The following is a 19,856-nucleotide window of genomic DNA, read 5'->3' as shown; positions in this document are numbered from 1 at the left end:
GTGAAGGTGAGGATTGATAACCAGAGCTGGTCAGGTCATCCATCACACAGTTTACTCTCCCTGTCTTTCCTCCAACTTTCAACTTCCCCTACCAGCTCTCCAGAACTGTGTGTGGGTGTGTGTGTGTGTGTGTGTGTGTGTGTGTGTGTGTGTGTGTGTGTGTGTTTGTTGTTGTGGAAAGTGTTGCCGGGATACAGACGAGGAGAGAGCACAGACATTAACACTGGAGAGGCTCCATGTTGAGTTTGTCATTAAGACCGTAGCTCAGACCACTCCTCTGACACTAGAAGCTGCAGCAGGCCATTAAATGACTCATCTCAAACACACACACACACACACAAAGTTACTCACAAACATGGCACATGGACTGGAAGAAAGCATGGCAGCACATGTGGCACCCACATTAAACTCTCATGTGTGTCAGAGTGTGTTGTTTTGTGTGTCACAGCCTCTTTGTGCTTCACAAAAGCCCACAATCATACCAATTCATCCTTTCAGCACCGCAAACAATCTGCAGCCTGTCTCCCACTGTCAGAGATGACTCAGAGCATCAGCAGCAGCACGGCCTCAACAGCGTCAGGGAGGAGAAAAAGAGAATGACGGATGCAACAGTACTGACTACTGTACGGACGTAGAGTAAATGATAGCCAGAGACAGAATCAGAGAGTGTAGAGGAAGTTATATTGAGGTGAGGTGCAGTGGTCTCCGATCACCTGCTGTACTCCACGCCCGCTCTGACATGTACTGCACACACACACGCACACGCACACACGCACACACGCACACACACACAATAATGAAATCTAAAGTGGTTCCCAGTTTATTTGTCTATTTGGAAACAGAGCAGTGGCTGCTCATTACAAAACAACACAGGCATTCTTGTTACACATATACGTTCTGGGGTAAGATGTTTCTTAACATTACAGATATTTCCCGCTGTAACACAACATTCAAGTAGGAGAGAATCACAACACAAAGGCTCTGGGCCACAAACAAATTGAATGATGTGAGATGATTCACCTGCTAATGAAACAACCTGAGTCTGGGAGCGAAACTCAAATAAAATACGTTAACAAGCTTTATAAATGCATGATTAGCAGGTACCCACCTGACAGCAATTAAGTATGCACAGCACTTATTAATCAGCTTTCTCTTGTAAATAAAATATAATAATCTTATGTAAATGTGTGTGTGTGTGTGTGTGTGTGTGGGTGTGTGTGTGTGTGTGTACATCTATCTTTGTGAGCAGTAATTCCACTTTCAGACCTTGAAAGAGCGGAAACTTGGAAAATCCAGCCCTCACTCCTGCAGTTGTTCTGCTGATGATTCATTTATTAATTCATTTTTGTATTGTTCATTTATTTGTAGATGTGACGGTTAGGGTCCTCACAAGTATAAAAGTACATATGTGCGTGTGTGTTTGTAGTCTCTAATCTGATAGGGCGTTCCTCTCTTCTTCTCCGGACTCGGCTGTCTTCTTACCATCTTTATTTACGCGTTTGATCACTATGACGAAGACGATAACTGCAGCAAGACAACAAAAAAACAGAGTCAGCACCAACAACATACAACTACAGTAGATAAAAGCATCAGTCTGTACACGACGTCGGGTCACGTCTGTTCATGATCCTCTTTAATTTGAGAGTTTGTCAGACTTACTGCAGAATCCCAGAATGCCAGCCAGGATCCCCACGGTGGGTCCCAACCCAAAATTGAAGGCACGTCCCTCTGGTGCCATGTAGCAGTAGCCCAGATCTGTGCAGTTACACACTCTCACTGGCATGGAGAGTAGAGAGCAACACACATGTGCATTAAACTTTTACAAGATACATGATGTGTCATTTTGTTGTGAATTTAAAGGATGCAGAGGTTAATATCTGTATACAAATCCCATTAGAAAGACACAGAAAAACAATGTGTTCGTTCATCAGCAACCTTCTCTTATATATAATATCTCAGCCCTGGAAATCCTGTGTAACCTGTCTTTTCCTGCTAAAATATATAGAGATATAACTCTTTTAAAAATTGCTCACAAAATACCAATTTATGTATAGATAAGCTAAAATAACCTAATAAAAGGCTCATTAATTTCCTCGAACAGCACAGCACTTTAGTATTTAGCAAATCTTACTATAAAAGGAGAAAATAGTACATTTGTTGGGGACTATTTTTAGCGGTGAATTAATACAGCATTAATAGCAAAATAAATCCAAATAAGTTACAGTGTCTGTGTTCATGGTAATAAGGTAAACTATCTCACATGGTGACAGTGTGGCTTAGGCCATTTTCACATATGAACTGAGAACAATGTCCAGAGTTTCTCTGTCACACATCCAGCACACAACCGAAGACTGTCCGTTTCAGACGTGTTCTCACTGACTGTAAACAACGCGGTAATGCGGACAGTTCGTCAGTTTGGTCCTAAACAAACTTGCCGTTCCTTGAATTTGTCTAATCATTTAGCGCCACAACAAGACTTTAGACAAAAGACTTTAGACATTTTCTAGACATGGTAGAAACGTCATTAACGCACCCAATTTGTCGCTGTGAATACTCCGCACAATGAGCGGCTGCGTTCACACATGGGCTCACTCTGAGATTAACCTCATTTAGTATGAGAGAGCTGGGAGGGTAAGGACCGTTTGATCTCCAATCCAACTGATTTGGACATTTGGCTCTCACATACAGCTCCTCCGGGTAATGTCTAGATAATTTCAGGTTTGCAGTGTGAAGGGGGCTTCACTGATCTGTTTTCACCTTATGAATCTGAGTTTGTGTAAGTGTATGTGTGTGTGTGGGGCTGTGTTTGTGTCATCATGGCAAATGTGGTCCTGGAGGCACCACCTGTAGTGGGAATTAACACGGAGGTGGTTTTAAGTAGGCGTGTGGTTTAGATCAAAATGAAGGTTGAGTTTGAAAAAACAATACTTCAGGATCAATTCATTGTTGGTTTTCATCTTTGCTTTGAACGCCATACTAACTCTTTAAGCTTAAAGCAATTCTTACTTTTCTGGCATTTTTACACTTTTCTTTTGTAATCTTAAAATGCTCCTAATAAGCGTACAGCACACTAAAATGTAAAAGAATTCCACAAGGTGTTAAAACTCAAAAAGATTCAATTCTCATATATTAAAAGTCTCATAAGATAAATATAGGCAGGGGGATCAGGGTGGGACTTTGGAGGGAGGCGGAGTTGTTCATGTTCAAATTTTTACTAACTGCATGCCAGAAAGGTAAGAATTGCTTTAGGTTAAAAGGCTGAACTCACCCTCAAGCGACTGTGGGACTCCCATGCCTGCATTGTCTAAAATGTTAATGGAGAGCGAGAAGGTTTTATCTTCAATCGGTGCTTTCTTCAGGGTCAGTTTAGCCGTTGTACCTGTGTGACATAAAAAAGGAAACAAGAACGATGCAATGATCTGAATTCACAACTTAGTTTGACACCATCTTCTGATCTTCAGTTGTACAGTATGTCAGCGTACCGTCAATACTTTTCAGTTCCCAGTTGTGAGATTTCTTGCCGTGGGAGAAAGCAAAGGTGAAGGGCTGGGAGAAGGGGGCACTGTCTGTGTCCTCGGCCTTGAGGATGACAGGTTCGGGTTTCTTCACGCAGATGAAGGCCTGGGTCTCCTTCAGTTTGGGGAAGTTGTCGTTCACATCCAGCAGCCTCACCGACATGACATGCTCAGAAGACTTTTTCGGGTTCTCTTCAGAAAGTATGAAAAATGTTTCCGGATTAGAAACTCCTTTTTTTTCTCTATTAGCAGGGTTTTAATTTTTAAAGGTCCCATATTATGCTCAATTTCAGGTTCTTACTTGTATTTTGGGTTTTTACTAGAACATGCTTACATGCTTTAATATTAAAAAACTAACTAAACTAAAAAAAAAGTTTTTTCTCATACTGTCTGTTTCTCAATATATCTGTATTCACTCTCTGTCTGAAACTCTCCCTTTTAGTGCCTGTCTCTTTAAGACCCCTTCCCAAAGGAGCCCCCCTCCTGCAGTAGCCTGATCGGTCAGTGTTTCAAGGTCTTCCTAATCTGCACCGCCATTGCAGCCGGGGAAGGACTTTCTGAGAAAGTGACTTTCTCACTTTCTGCCTTTATATATAGCATATTTGTGACATCGCAACTGTACAGGAGTCCTGAGGGCTCGTTTAAAGACACTGTTTCTGAATACGGGCTGTGTGCATTTCTCTGTGGACTGAGCGTTTTGATACTTTCAGCCTATATATATAGCACCTCCACTTGCTTTATTATTAAAGCGTACATGACAATCTCAGTTTTTACAATAGGGGACCTTTAATTAAACAGCAAAAAAACTAAAAAGAGGTCAACTAGAACTAATTTAAAAACGTTGTGGCCTTTATAACAGCTGATCAACAACCCATGAGTCTAAAATCTCACCCTTCTCAAATGCAATGACCGTGACTTCAAACGCCTCCAGAGTTTCTCTGTCCAGCTTTTCTTTGGTCTTGATCTCTCCTGTGGCAGAATTGATCTCCAGCCAGCCCTGAGTGTCACCGTCCAACTTAAAACTACACAACACACAACAGAAACCAGACACAGGCACACACATACAGAGCGAGCAGATTTTAGAAAACATCCACAACACACCAGGCTCTGAACTGGAGGACCTGGGGGAATAATGGTGGTCAAAACAAATCAATAGTCTGGTTTGGATACATGTGATAGTCCTAACAGTAGCAGTGAGATTTAATAATAAAGCCTGTGCTGATCTGTGCACGCATGTGTGTGTTTGTGTTCAGTCTTCTATCATACAGTACATCTTGTTAAGAGGCAGAACAGTGTTGTCTCCGTCAGGTTTCTAAGAGGATGCTTTCAACTCTGTATTTGGGCATAGAAGAGGATGTTTTCAAGTCTATATTTGGGCATACAGCTTGGAGCTGTTTTTGTAGTTACTACACCAACAAAACAAAACAAAAGATTGACAAATTCAATTGGTATTCATAATGTCATGTGGAAGAAAGTGAATAGTTCTCTATTTTAAGAATTGGAAGTTCTCTGATTTCCTTTAATTCTGTAGAAAGATAGTGGTCGTTAGGATCTAGTGGCTGTAGAGCAACTGCACCTGAAAGGGAAAGTAAGTATTTTTGAAAGTGGTTAAGTATCAGGTACTGACCCATAGTCAGTGTATTACCTGAATCTACTACCTCTACTGCCTTGATCGGTTAGTTAGATTGTTAATTGTGTTAGTTCCTAACCCTTTAAAACACCAAAGTCACACAATAAAACAAACAAACTCCTGTGAGATATGAAATAACTGTTTTTGTCGAAGAGTACAGACCAGCTTCAGTTCCCCGTGTAAACTTAAATAGGGCTAACTGGCACAAGTAAAGCAGGGAAAATATTCTGAATATAGCATACACTTAACTGAAATACTTTTTTCCGTGGGCCTATTTTTTGGTGGCTAAATACAGTTTGCTGCTGCCTCCAGCCGCGACAGTACATTGCTTGCTGCTCCCGCTCCTTATTTCTGCGTGTGTTTACCTGATCTCTTTGCCCTCTGGATCCTTTGCCTCCACGGTGAGCAACACTGATCCCTTGGTGGTGTTTTCAGGCACAGTCACATCTAGGATGTCCAAACTGAACTCTGGAGCCTCGTCTACATCGGTGAGAGACACAGAGACGGAGGCTGTGGATTCGCTGCCATACTCCAGACCTGCCATCAGCGGCTCTGGGTTACGAGCATCAATCTGGAGGTTGTAGGTGGGAGACGACTCAAAGTCCAGAGGCTGTTAGACGACAAGCAGGCTGGTTAGAAAAAATCAGCGATAAAGGAGGCAAAGAATATGTTAAAAGTCACAGCAGAGTCGCAACTCTGCATCTCTCACATGTCTTATTCAGGGAATTTTACATTTACATTTATACCTCAAATCCAGCAACTATAGAATCAACTTACACTCTTCTAAATCTATGAAAAAATTTATTTTTGACTTCTAATGTTTGTGTGATATTACCAACTATTTTGACAGCCGATTGTTTTAGTAATTAGTAATTTAGTAATTTATAAAGTAAAAATGTCAAACATGAGCTTCTCAAATCCGAGGATATGCCGCTTTTCTTCTGTTTTATATCATATCAGCCATTTACAATTTGGGGTTTTGGACTATTGGTTGAACAAAAGAATGATGAGACCTTGGACTAAAATGCACAGTATGTTCAGAATTTTATAGACTTAACTAAAGGTCAACCGATCTATCCATTTGGCGGCAATAGGATGTTTAATAAAGTATCTAAATAGGTGGAACCGGGCTTGGATAGTGGCCGATGGCTGTGCAGCGTCCACCACTCATGCAGGGATGTACTTCCCCATTTCACAAGGAGGCTCCGTACCCGAAGTAACTGTTCCTGAGATAATTTATATATAAATAAAGGTAACTGTATATAGGACAGCTTTAGGGTTGTTATTGTATGGAATTATTAATGAATTATGACAAAGGTACTTTGACATCAGGAGAGGGGAGGGACTCACTGTTCTACATTAAATTATGGTATCAATCGAGACTACAACGTAGATTATATCTTCAATAAGACTCTCAAATTGGCCGATTTACTGGCTTTTCCCTCCAAACTATCGTTATTACATTGGCCCTTCAAAAGTCCACCATCTGTGGACCTTTAGACAAAACCATACATTTATTAATAAAAATAAATCAATAAATCAATAAACAATGACAACCCTATATAGACTTAAGAGTATATCACATAAATACAAAACCACCGGTGGTTAATAATGAACCGTTTATGGTACAGGGGCCTTGAAAGTTTCAGCGAACAGTAAAAGATCAAAGTCAATGAGTTGTATGAAATCATGTGTGTGTGTTCGTGTGTGGCATGTAAAGAATGGAGATGCAGTACCTTCGCTACAACCAGATGACCAATGCCTTTGCCGTCGGTTTCTACAGCAAAAACGTCATCATCGTTGCCGGCGGTGATGTGGAACTCGATAAGGGAGCTGCCACTGTCTGGGTCATCAGCGTCTGTTGCTCTAATGGTCAACAGCGTGTGTCCCACAGGAGTGTCCTCTGACAGAGCGTGATTGCCGTACTGCACAAGACACACACACATACACACACACACACACACACACACACACACACACACACACACACACACACACACAAACACACAAACACACAAACATGAAGAAAATCAGCCAAACAGCATGTGAAATAAGAGACAATAAGAGGTTCAAATACTTACATTGTTCTTCTCAAACAGAGGCATCTCGTTGTTGACGTCAATGACCTTTACGACGACCTTACATTCTGTGCTGAAACCTGTGAGACGACAAGTACTCAGAGTTAAAACTGATTCACGTCTATTTACAGGTGTGTTACATCATACAGTGTGTCTGTATTACCTTGGTCGTTGACTCTGACGTTGAGGTTATACACCTGCTGGTCTTTTCTCTGCAGCGTGCGTAATGCCTGGATTCTTCCAGAAGCAGCGTCGATGGAGAAGGCGTTGGGTGTGGTGGGTGGATTTTGGGACACGATGGTGAAAGTCAGCTGAGAGTTCAGTGTCCCTTCTTGATCGTCGTCATGGGCCAACAGCAGACCAATCAGGCTGCCTGGAACCACAAGTGTTATAAGAGTAAGAATTAAAATGTTCTTGAATTTGAGGAGGCTCCAGAGGCTTGTTACAGTGATAGTAAATCCTACTCTATATCACTGCAGTGCAGAATCAGAAGTGATGACACACATTCTGAGACACATATCAGAGCGATTGTGCAACATATCAATACAAGCTATATGTATGATTCAGAATAAGATATTTTTAGCGCTTTATTTGCCTAAATTTGACAGGCAAACAACAAGAGTAAAGCTGGATTTTGAGTTTCCATTCAGGTTCATTTTCTGTTCTTGTCAATGTGACACTCAATAGCACATACATTTAAAATGGGCCATTCAGCATTCTTTTACTTTTACTGTACATTTCGATGCTAATACTTTTGTACTTCTACTAAATTAAACATTTGAATGCATGATTTTTACTTATTTTAATTAAGTAAAGGATCTTAGTCTGTGTTCTGTTGTATCTGTGATTTTGGTTTTATACCTTTTTATTGTATAACTATTTTTGATCGATTTTCCCTGTTCAAATAAAGGTTATCCATCTCTCTATCTGTCTATGTTTCTATCTTTTTATCTATCTATCTGTTTATCTATCGATCTGTCTATTTATAATTTTTCTATTTATCTATCTATCTGTCTATATGTTTATCTATCTGTGTATCTATCTATCTATCAATCAATTTCTCTATCTATTTATATATCTAAGTTTCTCTCTAGCTATCTATTTATCTATCTGTCTGTCTGTCTGTCTGTCTGTCTGTCTACTTCTTCCGCCTCTGTTCACTTAAATACATAAAATCTTTAGAGCAATCTTAATTGTAAATCTTAAACAATTGATAAATGTGGACCCGGAAACACAGAAAACAGAAGACACGTGAGATCTAATTCAAAGCAAGAGAATAGAAGTAACTTTGGCTGAATGAGGCACCATCCTAACCTTCAAGCACATGGATCACACTCAATTGTATCATGAATGCGTCATGTAACAATCACACACGCATCTTACCTACAGGCTCGTCCTCCTGCACCTCAAACACACTCTCCTCATTCACGCACACTGGTGCATTGTCATTCACATCCTCCACCAAGACTTGAATCTCCATGGGTGGATCCACCTGTTGGTCATTTTGATCCACTGCGAGCACCACCAGGATGTACTGAAACAGAACACAAGTTCAAGAATCATCATCATTCATCCCTAGAAGTCAGTGTTATTTTCATATGGGATAAAAGAGATTTATTGAGCAAACTAAGCATGTATTGTGTACCATGTCCTTGTCTTCTCTGTCCAGCTCCTCTGTCAGTTGTATTTCTCCATCCTCTGTGATCTGGAAGGGGAATTTCAGCTCTCGCTCTTTCTGCATCAATTTGTAGATGGCGTTGGGCTCATTAGACTGGACCTGGATCCAAAAAGGGAGGAAAGAGGCCAGAGTGGGTGAGTTAGTTACTGGATAAAGGTGAGTGCACTTTAACCTGAGATTTGTGCAGAGCTGGCATCCCACCGCACCTTTGCGATGACCATGGGGTATGTTTCCTTTAACTGCTCTTTAACAGTCACAGGTCCAGGATTGACCCACAAGTTTTGCTGCACGACAATGTGCACTCTGGCGTTTCCACTCAGCGCGTTCTCTGATGTTCCTGCCAGGTCCTGCACGCGCACAGACAGGGTGAAGTCCGGGTCCTCCAGGGGGTCCACATTCCTCCTCCTTATTTCTGACAGCCCAGAGAAGGACAAGGGTTGCAATTAGATCCATTGTAAAGACAACCGAAATAAAAAAGGTTTGAAGGGTTGAACATCACAAAAAAGCAGATCTCTTTTTTTTGGAAAGCTGAGTCACATTGGTGCTGGCTTAACCACTCTCCTTGGATGAACGCATCAACTCAACACCCAATAAGTCACACCAAAAGCACTAATCGCTGACAGACGTTTCTTCATTACAGTCTGTGCTTATCTACATCGACACCGCCCTTCGCTATCACACGCTGTAGATTTTACACACCACAAATCCCTTGGCTGGGATCACTCATCACTTTTAAGATAAATCCAAAGTATGTGTATACAGTTGTGTGACACAGATCAAACCGCAGATAAGTGGTTCTCAAATCTACGTAAGATTTTATCATTTTATTGTACTGATATTTTTTATTATTCTGCTAGATACAAACCTGCTCTCTCTACACAGGTGAAGAAGGGGTTATTTTCATAGGGGATCTTCTGCACTGGACAGTAATCATTAAACCTCGTCTTCAGAGCGTCAATGCTCCGATCTTCTCCTCTGGCATACTGGATGCCTTCTCTGGCTTTAAGCATCTGTTGTCCTGTTTGAGAAAACACACACATCAAATATTGTCCAGTGTGACGCCAAACAGCTCACACATGTAAACGGGCATCTTCAAACACAGACTCATCCACATGCTCAAAGTAATTAGTGATCAACATCACGCGACACATTTAGGCAATCTGCCTCCAATCGGCGTTAATCTTGAGCACACAAGATGATCTGTGTAATCTGGATTTACAGTGGCACTATACCGCCAGATTACAGGCAGAGATGGACAGATTATTACAGACTTTCCCGCAGACACTGCACCTAGTTCTGTGTGCCAATGTCTGGGCTCATGTCTGTGCAATAATTTGTGTGTTATCACCTGCTTCTGTGGTGGAGATCTCTCCAGTGTTGGGATCGATCTGGAACATGGGAACGTGGTGTTTGTTGGGGATCTGGCTGACCAGGCTGTAGCTCAGATGAGCATTGGGAGTCTTTGGGTCGTCCTTATCCAACGCGAACACGCGGGTAAATGGGATACCTAAAACAACACACAAAACTGATTTTAAAGTTTTACCACAGCAAGGTGATTGTCGGAGTATTTCAAAATGGAGAAGTATAATGACTGGATGTCAGTAGAAATACTGCTTAGAGGGAAGTCTTAAAGAACCACAGTGGTGCTTTTAGATGCTACAGCCTATGAACTCCACATTTGTTGTACTATTTACCATCCCATTTGGGTTTTTAGGAGACCACCATTGTTTTCTCTTCATTTAATTACAGTGTGAAAATCACTCTGCAGAGACCGTAAACTTGCTTGAACTTTACATCACGTAAAACATCAAGTCATCTGTATCTCTTTGTTACAGTTAGCTTAGAATTGCATTGCAACACTCACAGCTGTAATGAGGAATATTCTTCTTTTTGATGCCTCTTAGAAAGCACCAACATCCACTGCCAAGAACCCACTGCCAAAGAACAACCTTATACCGCCATAAAAATCCTGTTTTCCTCTATCCTAATCCTGACTTCCCCTGAAGTAGCTTTATAGTAGTATTTATATACGTATAAGCTTGTTCTAACTTTAAATTGAAACTCTAAGCTGTTTACACCAAGTTAAAATATATTATCCACGACTCCATGTGTTTTTAATTCTACAAACTGCAATATTCGTCATGTCCTATGAATAGGTTTGTACAAATTTCCCTGACATGTGTATCTTTTAGCTTATCCGCTAGAGTCTGAAATAAAGACGCACAGCAGATTCGAAAAGCTTTAATCCAAGAACCGTGTTTTCCTTTTCTCTCCGTTTATGTGTTCTTGTTTCTCTCTGATGGTATAGCTTTGAAATTCACTGTTATTTGGATGCATGTGCATGTAGGAGACACAATGCACAATCCTGCCGGTGTTTTTACATAACTACTGATCTACACGTGGCATTAAGAACTGCCGCGATGCCCAAGCAAAGGTGGGGTAGAAGAACACTGGTCCTTTAGTCACATTTACTCTCAAGTACAAAAGCTTCCATTGTTGTTGCCTGTGATGGATTGTATGTACTTACAATACTTACAGCTTCAAGTGTGAACAACCTGTACAAACATACTAACTGTAGGAAGGCCACTGTATACATTTGTACCATGCCACTGTTGGTTTAAACTTTTTTCTTTTTCTCCTCTTACTTAAATTCTTGTAATACATACCTGCTGGATTGTTTTCTCTGACTACAGCCGTGTAGTCGCTCTGGTTGAAGTACGGAGCGTTGTTGTTGACGTCCAACACATTTATGGTCACATAAACCGGGCCATCCACAACTTCATCATCTGCCAGAGCCTCCACCTGGATATAGCCGTGCACACAAAAGCAAATATGTGTAAATGCATGTTTTATAGCTACTACAATGCAAAAGTAAAAGTGAGGACCACCTTACCATGATCATGTAATGGTCCTCTCGAGACCAATCCAGAGGCTTCTCCAGGAACAACCAACCGTCCTTTGAAATCTTAATGTCTTCCTTACCTTCTCCATTCAGCCTGAAATTATTAACACCTGGATGGGTCACCTGAAACTACGAGTGAAAGATGGGGAGAAAGGGAGAAAAATAAAGAGACTTGTGAGAACAATATCAGATTGATTTAGAGTCATTTGACCCTTCATGTGATCACAGACAAAAGGCAACAAATACATAGCTCAGTAGTTTTCAACCTAAGGGTGAGCCCCTCCAAAGGGTCACAAGATAGATCTGAGGGGTTGTGGGATGTTTAGGAGAGGAAAGGGAAAAAACTTTTTTTCTTACTTTTCACTTATCTTTGCATTTTGTGAAATACTGAAGAATGTTTTCTCTGGGACTCTATGAAACCTATGAAAATCCATGTTTAGTGTAGACCAACACATCTCAAACCTGTGGCAAGTAGATGTATAAGGGGTTTTGTATTGCATTTTTAAAGTATGTCATAAGTCCTTTAAATGTAAATTCCTAATCTTAAAAGTTTATTATAACTACAGCTGTAATGGAGTAAAATGTACAATATTAAAATCAATGGAGAAGAAGTAGGGCTGGACGATATAGCCTCATATGGGCCATTTCATATCTCAATAGCGATTTACTGTACATCACAACATAGTGTATTCTCTGGTAAGTCAATAAATAAATAGTCCATATGAAATGACCGCATTGTAAAACCTGTTTTTGTACACTCCTGTGTAAACCTGATATGGGACAAATGAAAAATGAAAACTACTACTACTAAAACTATTGTAAATAAATAAAAACATGTAAGCATCAGAACGTAAAGCGTCGTCCAAATGACAAAATATTGATGTAATGCAGTTTGACCATTTTTATGTCATTTGACTATATATATATATATATATATATATATATATATGCCTCCAGTAGGGCATATATAGGTGCCCTACTGGGCGATTTGTTCAATTTCGATCATAAAACCAAAACTGCAATTTACAAATGATATTCCCTCAGGTATTTCAGTAACATTTTCTGAGAAGTTTGAGTTAATCTGCTTCTCTGAGAATTTTTCAGTCAATATTAAACATCTGAATACCAATTGTTATATGTTTATGTAAATAAATGGTTTTAAAATCCAACTTTTAACACGTATGTTAAATTCTGTATGCCATTATGTTGATAAGTAATTACAAGACATTTTTACATACGTATTGTAGCTCATATAAGTGAATGAACTCCAAATCAAGACATGCTCAATGCACAGCATTTTATTCACTTAAAATGCAATTAATAACTTTGAACCTGCAACCCCTACAGACAGTCACAGTAGGGATGTGCAATTAACCAAAAGAAAACACAAGTATATGCTTCACTGGCTTTACATGGAGTAAACAGACTCGTAAATAAATAAAATAATAATAAATACAAATAAATCATAAATAAAATGTAGACAACATGTATGGATAAAATTCAATAAGGAAGAATTTTAATCTAGGTCTGTGTCATGGCAATGTGGTCATTGCATTCAGATGAATGGTGTTAGCTGGAGACGTGTTGTTTTGTGTCATAATGTATCTATTATTATTATTATTCAGTGTATTTCATCAAATCTACTATACTCATTTCCACCGGGTACTTCCACCACTGAGACAATTCCAAACACCATTCATCTGAACTCAATGCCCACATGGTAAATGGTAAATGGTAAATGGACTTGTACTTACGGTATATAGCGCCTTTCTAGTCTTCTGACTACTCAAGGCGCTTTCACAGTGTTTGTCACATTCACCCATTCACACAGAAATTCACATTGATGGCAGAATCTACATACCATCTAATCTAATCGAACCATGCACACCACATTTACACACCCATGCACAGCACGGGGAGAAATTCAGGGTTCAGTGTCTTGTCCAAGGACACTTCGACATGTGAACCAGGGAAGCTGGGTATCGAACCGCCGATTTCTCAATTAGAGGACGACCCACTCTATCACTGAGCCACATTGCCATGATACAGACCTGGATTAAAATCATCTAAATAAATCAAGTGCAACACTTGAGTAAATGTTACTTCCCACCACTGCTTACGTGCGTGCGTGTGTGTGTGTGTGTGTGTGTGTGTGTGTGTGTGTGTGTGTGTGTGTGTGTGTGTGTGTGTATGTGTGTTTGTGTGTGTTGTACCTGATACATAGGATATGGCACTGGTGTCCCCTCTGGCACATCCAGCTGTGTGTTCTCAAACGGGCCCTTCTTTTCCTCCAGATCCTTCCCAGCAGCCTATCAGAGCACAGAAACAGAGGTCAAAGGTCACTGAATATAGTACAGGCTGAGGACATTCACGCCCACATTTGCCCTTTTCTTTAAGCTCTGTACTGTAGCTGAATGTAGTCAGGCATTAAGGGGAAGGTTGTTTTTTTTACAGCCCAGTTATTTATTGAACCAAATATACACGACAAGTGGGGAAACTCTTGTATCCCAGGGGAGCAAAGTCTACAGACGAAAGACTAACTCAAATTTTCACCTTCATTTAGTATTTTAAATAAGTTACCAAAGGTGGGGTTTTTTTTGCACACATTTCTTTTACCTTGCTTCAAATCCCTTTAGAAAAAATATACACATGTGCACTTCTAATCATCCTTTTACAGATTTATGTATTTGTACATTTATTATGAATATGTATTGAAGAACAAGAGCAACAGTTGCAGCATACTCACTATGCTGAGCAGGAGTGGGAGCAACAACAGATGCATCATGGGTGTCATGATCACAGTCTGGGAAAGGAGGAGGAGATATGTGGGATAGGATATGTAAGAAATGGGGAGGGAGAAAGCAGGTGGTTGAGGAAGCAGAGAGGTGACATGAGAGGAGGATTTAAATTACACATTTATATTCTAAAAGGCATATAATTCACCTCTGTATGCTGTAAAATTCACATCTCATGCTTGTAGGAATAAGGGAAAGTGATATGTATAATTGCTACTTGAGTCCTTCTAGAAACAATTTGCCTCAGTACGCTTTTCTCTATTCAGCACAATGTGTAATTGATTCATAAGGACAAAGAAAATCCATCTTCTGTCCTTGGGTTATCCACACGTGAGTACATGTTAACTCTACGTGTGGTTGCACATACACAACCAGGTGAACCACCCACCTCAGAGAAACTGAAAGTCAGAGCTTACATGCAACGGCAGACTTAGGTGACTTTTCTTTCAAGACAAGATATGATGTACATACCTAAAGGTCAGTGTCGAGTGTTTAACCTCAGTGACAGCGGTCTCACAGACTAGAATAACATTACAGCCTTCATTGTGTCTTTGCAAATGTGGGTGTCTTTGTGTTTGTTTTTTGTTTGTTTAAAAAGAAAGATAAACAGATTTACTGCTTCTCTGACTTCCAAAAGTAACTTGTGGAAGATTTAAATGATAATTTCATGCATCATAAACTTTGACTCTGTTCTGCAAAAGTATCTTCAGTGTGTGTCAAAGATGTTATAAAGTGTCATATGTTATAAAGACGGCAGCAGAGAACTGTTTGAGGTACTATGACACTGCTTTGGATAGTGACAGTGAAAATATCCGTTCATGTCAAACAAGACTGACACAACATGCATAAAATGATTGCGCTTAACAAATATATCAGAAATGTATCGGTACCGTTGATCATGTTTGAGGTTTGTGGACTGGTAAAGTGCAGGTGAGAGAGAAGGGTAAAGTCAGCCGCCACGGAAAGGTGAAGGTGACATTGAAGGCTAATGACCTCTTTGTAGCACAGCACACTTTTAATGTCAACGCCCTGGTGCACTCCTTATTAGCAGAACACAAGGTTTACTTCAATCTCAATGAACTTTAATTAACTTTCTGTCTCCATGTTGAATACTACCTCTGCTGACTGGCATATTTTAACTAGCAAGCCAACATGCAGGCGTTACCAATTTACAGATAGCCATTTTGGTTTAACTTCCAGTGTTAAAAATATTCAGTAAATTGAATTATTAACTGTATTTGTCCAGCAAGGGATTGATGGACAAAGTGGAAAAGCCGTATGATACAGTGATTTGGGTGTTACAGGCCCTTTGATTCTCCTTTTAGCGCAATGACTTGATGACCTTTGTCAATCTATATTTCAGCATCTGTGACACCAAATCTATGCAAAAATCCAAATCCTGGAGGTCACCCCCCCCCCCCTCCCTCCGCCACCACCGCCCCAAAAAAGCCAGCAGGCACTGGCATCAACCCAGGTAGACACAAAGATGATCAGATTATGTCGGCTGTCAGAAATGCTAACGCCTGACGCAAAGGCCCTGGAAAAGTCAAGTGAAGATCAGAAAACTTCTTCCAAAAACTGAAAGAATCAGACAAATCAAACGCAGCCTGTGGAAACCAAGAGAAGAAGTCCAGTTTTGGTCCTATTCACATCCCAAAATCTAAACTCCAAATACTCAACATTTCCAAAGTTGGTGGACAGGAGAGCGAGGAGACTTACCTTTGCCGGAGAGATCAGGCGAGTCACTCCTCAGACCTCAGAGTGATCTGAGCAGCCTCATCCTGTTTGGTCAAACGTTAACCAAGTGTTAACCAGCTATGTTTTATTGGATCTAATGATTGTCTAATCACCCTGCCCTCATGTGGAGCTAGCCAATGGGGAGCGTAGCTGTAAAATAAGAGAAGGAGACAGGAAGAACAGAAAAATTATACTCACAGTGTAAAAGACAACCCATTATCACTTATTATTAGCCAGTGATTTTATATAAATCCTCAAATGCTTATAGATTGAGCACTATTCAAGGGTTACAGTTGCCAAAAAACAAACCAGTTGTAGGAATCTCACATTAATCAAGTACTTTTTAGACTGTGGGTGTGTGAATTGTGAACAAAAAAGTGAACATTTTTGAACAAAAAGGTTGTAATAATGGGGGGACGTTCTCTAGAAATGTATTATTCAGCTTCTAATTTCCCCTCAGACTTTGACCTCTGCACCTCTGCACCATTTCCTGTCAGATTTTCCATTAGCAGCAGTGCCTGATAAGGAGCTGTGTGTGTGTAGACAATAGGACTAACAGATTACACTGACACTCCATTGCATCAGAAGAATGCAAACCTATCATCATCTGGTGTGATTCAGCAGGTCAAGGCAGATGATATAAAACCATCAAACAGCAGGTGTGATTCCAGCGTTGGCTCTCTTTCTCTAAACTTCCCCACCTCTAATAAATGCACAAATGAATGCCACAGAAATACCTGAAAGAGGCTGTTTTCTCATTCGAGTTTTATCTTCATGACCTCACATAGATTTTGTTCCAAACGTCCTGATGGCACATGCTACCATCCTGAGCTGAAAGCTTTACAAGCTGCAGAAAGCTGCTCAGAAACTAGGCGGAGATTTGTGTGAATCTGCAACTGTAGAAAAAAGCAGGCTGAGTGAGTGAGTCACCGTTTCACAGCACTGTTATTTAACCAGAACCTGTGACTCGGTTCAGCGGATGGAGCCATTAATTCAGATGGAGGTGACTCTGTTATGTAAAGCATGGGTCCATGTTTAACGCTGCTCTGTAGATATTCTGGCCACCGTGCACCAACACCATCTGCCTGACGCTCCCTGAACTGAAGCACACTTCCTGGGCTCCTCTGAATGTTACCGTGGCAACATATTTTATGGCTTTTCTGACAAAACTGAGTTTGATATCTGTGCAGGCGGCGTGTGAACATGATGTCTGGTTTCACACTGTGACCCACATCTCAGAGCAGCCAAATTACTGAGCTCAATCAGCCGATACATTTATTATATACACTAACGTTATACACACAAAAAGTACAGTTTTAATGTCACCTGATTCATCAGCTCAGATGTGTCATAGTTTGCATAAGTTTGTCTCTTTGTGTCAAAGCTGAATCACCCATTTTAATATCTTTTCAGAGATGACAGACAAAAGCAACATTTTCCCCCCAAATTGGATGATGTCACTTTATTTCAATAGGCAACAATGAAACATACAAATAGCAAAATACAGTAAATCATCAATCTGTTAATTATTTACAGTAAGTGCAAAATACAACACGTTATAAATAAACTCAACTAAAGGATCATCATATTTAATCAAAAGCTTACAACTGGTAATCTTAGCACTTTGGGGATCGACAAGCGATACATTTGGCAGGGATGAGAGTAAAAGGGCAAAGAAAGAGAGAAGACGGGAGAGAAAATGTTCATATAAATGCTTTGTTCAAAACACAGAAACATCACATCCTTCTCTTAGTTTCCCTCAGTCCATCTCTGAACCTCCAAGATAAGTCTTTGCATCAGTAGGTGTCACTTCATTTGCAGATTGTCTGGTCCCATTACACAGGCTGAGCTCAGTCCACTCTGGTCTGGTTTAGGCCGCAACATATGGATGGCGGTGCAGAAATGTTGCAACACCACTCGTGTGCACCATGCTGGCTCAGCGTGAACACCCTGAGGACTGAACCATCCAACTTTGAGCCCTTCAGGAACAGGCCCATGTCTACACATTCTGTCTCCGGGCTGTAACTTGTTCACCTGCTCAAAGGTTTGGTGTAAAGTTTAAAAAAACAGGTGTCTGTCAGGCCTCTACAGCACAGAGAGATCATGGCAGGACTTAGATTTTAGCCAGAACGCCACACTGGGATTGTTCTTTGCCACCACCTTGTCGAGGAAGCGTTTGGCCTTCATAGGAAGGCTCTCACGACGCGCGCTACAGTGTATGTGCCTGCGACGTTTGTTGGCTTCCTTGGAGTCTCGGCGTAGACGCAGCTGTCGCACCATGCCGTGAAAAGCCTCCCAGACGTTGTGCTGCATGGCGGCTGAGGTTTCAATGAACTTGCAGTCAAACACAGCAGCACAGGCTCGACCCTCTGAAACAGAAAGTCAATGATCAGTACTTGCATATAGAAAGGAAGGTCAGTGAACAGTGCTCATCACACAGGGACAGACATTGTGTCTCCTCACCGCTGACTGACACCTCTCTACGTCGCACCAGGTCACATTTGTTCCCCACCAGGATGATGGGTGTGTGCTGGGCCGGACTGAAGCGCCTCAGGGTTATCCGGAGCTCTGAAGCTCGCAGGAAGGAGGCTCGGTCAGTTACAGAGTACAGCAACAGGTAGGCATCACCTGTCTGCAGGTAGCGCTCCTGAGCCCATTCATTGTCAGTCTGCAGAGACAAACACACAATTAGGTAAAATATTAACAGTAGGGGTTGTTCCCTGTACCCTGCTCTGATTTAAGTCAATGCAGCTGTTTTTTCATCTCACCTCTGCATCCGATGTGTCAAGCAGAGTTATAGTTGCAGGCTCTCCATCCACTTCGATATCCTTCTCACATAATTCATCTATATACACAACAAACACAAGGACAATTTTACATTAGTAATCAGACTTATAGTGCTTTTGTTAACAGCTACATATTTGACAATAAACAGACAAACGAAATATTGGAAAGGAAGTTAACAAGTGCACGGTGCTCATAGATTATAATGGCTTTTTTCAGATTGTATCCATTCAGTCTGTATGTTATTATAATGTGCAATTTATTTATTTGGGGATTCCTTTGTATCCATCTAAAATTGATTATAAAATGCAGATTTATCAGCTTGTCAATAATAATAATAATAATAACAGTATACAAAGTTTCAGTTTCATCTTTTTCTCACCTCCACACAGCTCGCAGTCGTCGCTGTCCATGCTGTCCGCTGCCCCGGCGAAGATGCTGGCGAAGGCCGTTTTGCCGACACCGCTGGCCCCTAACAACACCACCCGGTACGGTCTCCCGGGTTCCGCCGGCTCCCCGGTGGAGTCGGTGGAGATGACCGAGTCTGAGGATGACCAGCTACCGCGGCTCCCGTCTGACTCCCCGGCGGAGCTGGTGCAGGACTTGGAGCGGGAGATGCAGGTGGGGACCCGGGACAGGAGGCTGTCCGTGAGCAGGTGGCTGCCCGGGTCGCAGATGCTCCATCGGTGGAGCTCGGTCTGCAGGCGGAGGCTGTGCCGGCGCACAGTGGACATCAT

The 19,856-nt window shown here is 41.2% G+C and overlaps 2 protein-coding genes across 2 annotated transcripts; both read right to left on the bottom strand.

The window, feature by feature from the left end:
- Window positions 1-1,429: 1,429 nt before the first annotated feature.
- Window positions 1,430-14,597, bottom strand: cdh17 (cadherin 17, LI cadherin (liver-intestine); the record flags this gene model as incomplete). The annotated part of the gene is made up of 18 exons (XM_083917828.1): window positions 1,430-1,524; window positions 1,660-1,776; window positions 3,269-3,379; window positions 3,483-3,707; window positions 4,407-4,537; window positions 5,511-5,755; window positions 6,882-7,070; window positions 7,227-7,303; window positions 7,387-7,596; window positions 8,607-8,757; window positions 8,869-9,000; window positions 9,108-9,313; window positions 9,767-9,919; window positions 10,250-10,408; window positions 11,568-11,703; window positions 11,795-11,932; window positions 14,017-14,112; window positions 14,550-14,597. The coding sequence occupies 18 exons, from the start codon at window positions 14,595-14,597 to the stop codon at window positions 1,430-1,432; spliced, it is 2,619 nt and encodes an 872-aa protein (XP_083773954.1).
- Window positions 14,598-18,420: 3,823 nt separating this feature from the next.
- Window positions 18,421-19,856, bottom strand: gem (GTP binding protein overexpressed in skeletal muscle; the record flags this gene model as incomplete). The annotated part of the gene is made up of 4 exons (XM_083919060.1): window positions 18,421-18,704; window positions 18,799-19,003; window positions 19,104-19,180; window positions 19,502-19,856. 4 exons carry the CDS (start codon window positions 19,854-19,856, stop codon window positions 18,421-18,423), a joined length of 921 nt encoding a protein of 306 aa, XP_083775186.1.

The sequence above is a fragment of the Echiichthys vipera genome (assembly GCF_963691815.1).
Source record: "Echiichthys vipera genome assembly, chromosome: 8".
Taxonomy (NCBI): Eukaryota; Metazoa; Chordata; class Actinopteri; order Perciformes; family Trachinidae; genus Echiichthys; species Echiichthys vipera.
The sequence above is the reverse complement of the archived record's forward strand: the minus strand, read 5'-3'. Positions and strand labels throughout refer to the sequence as shown.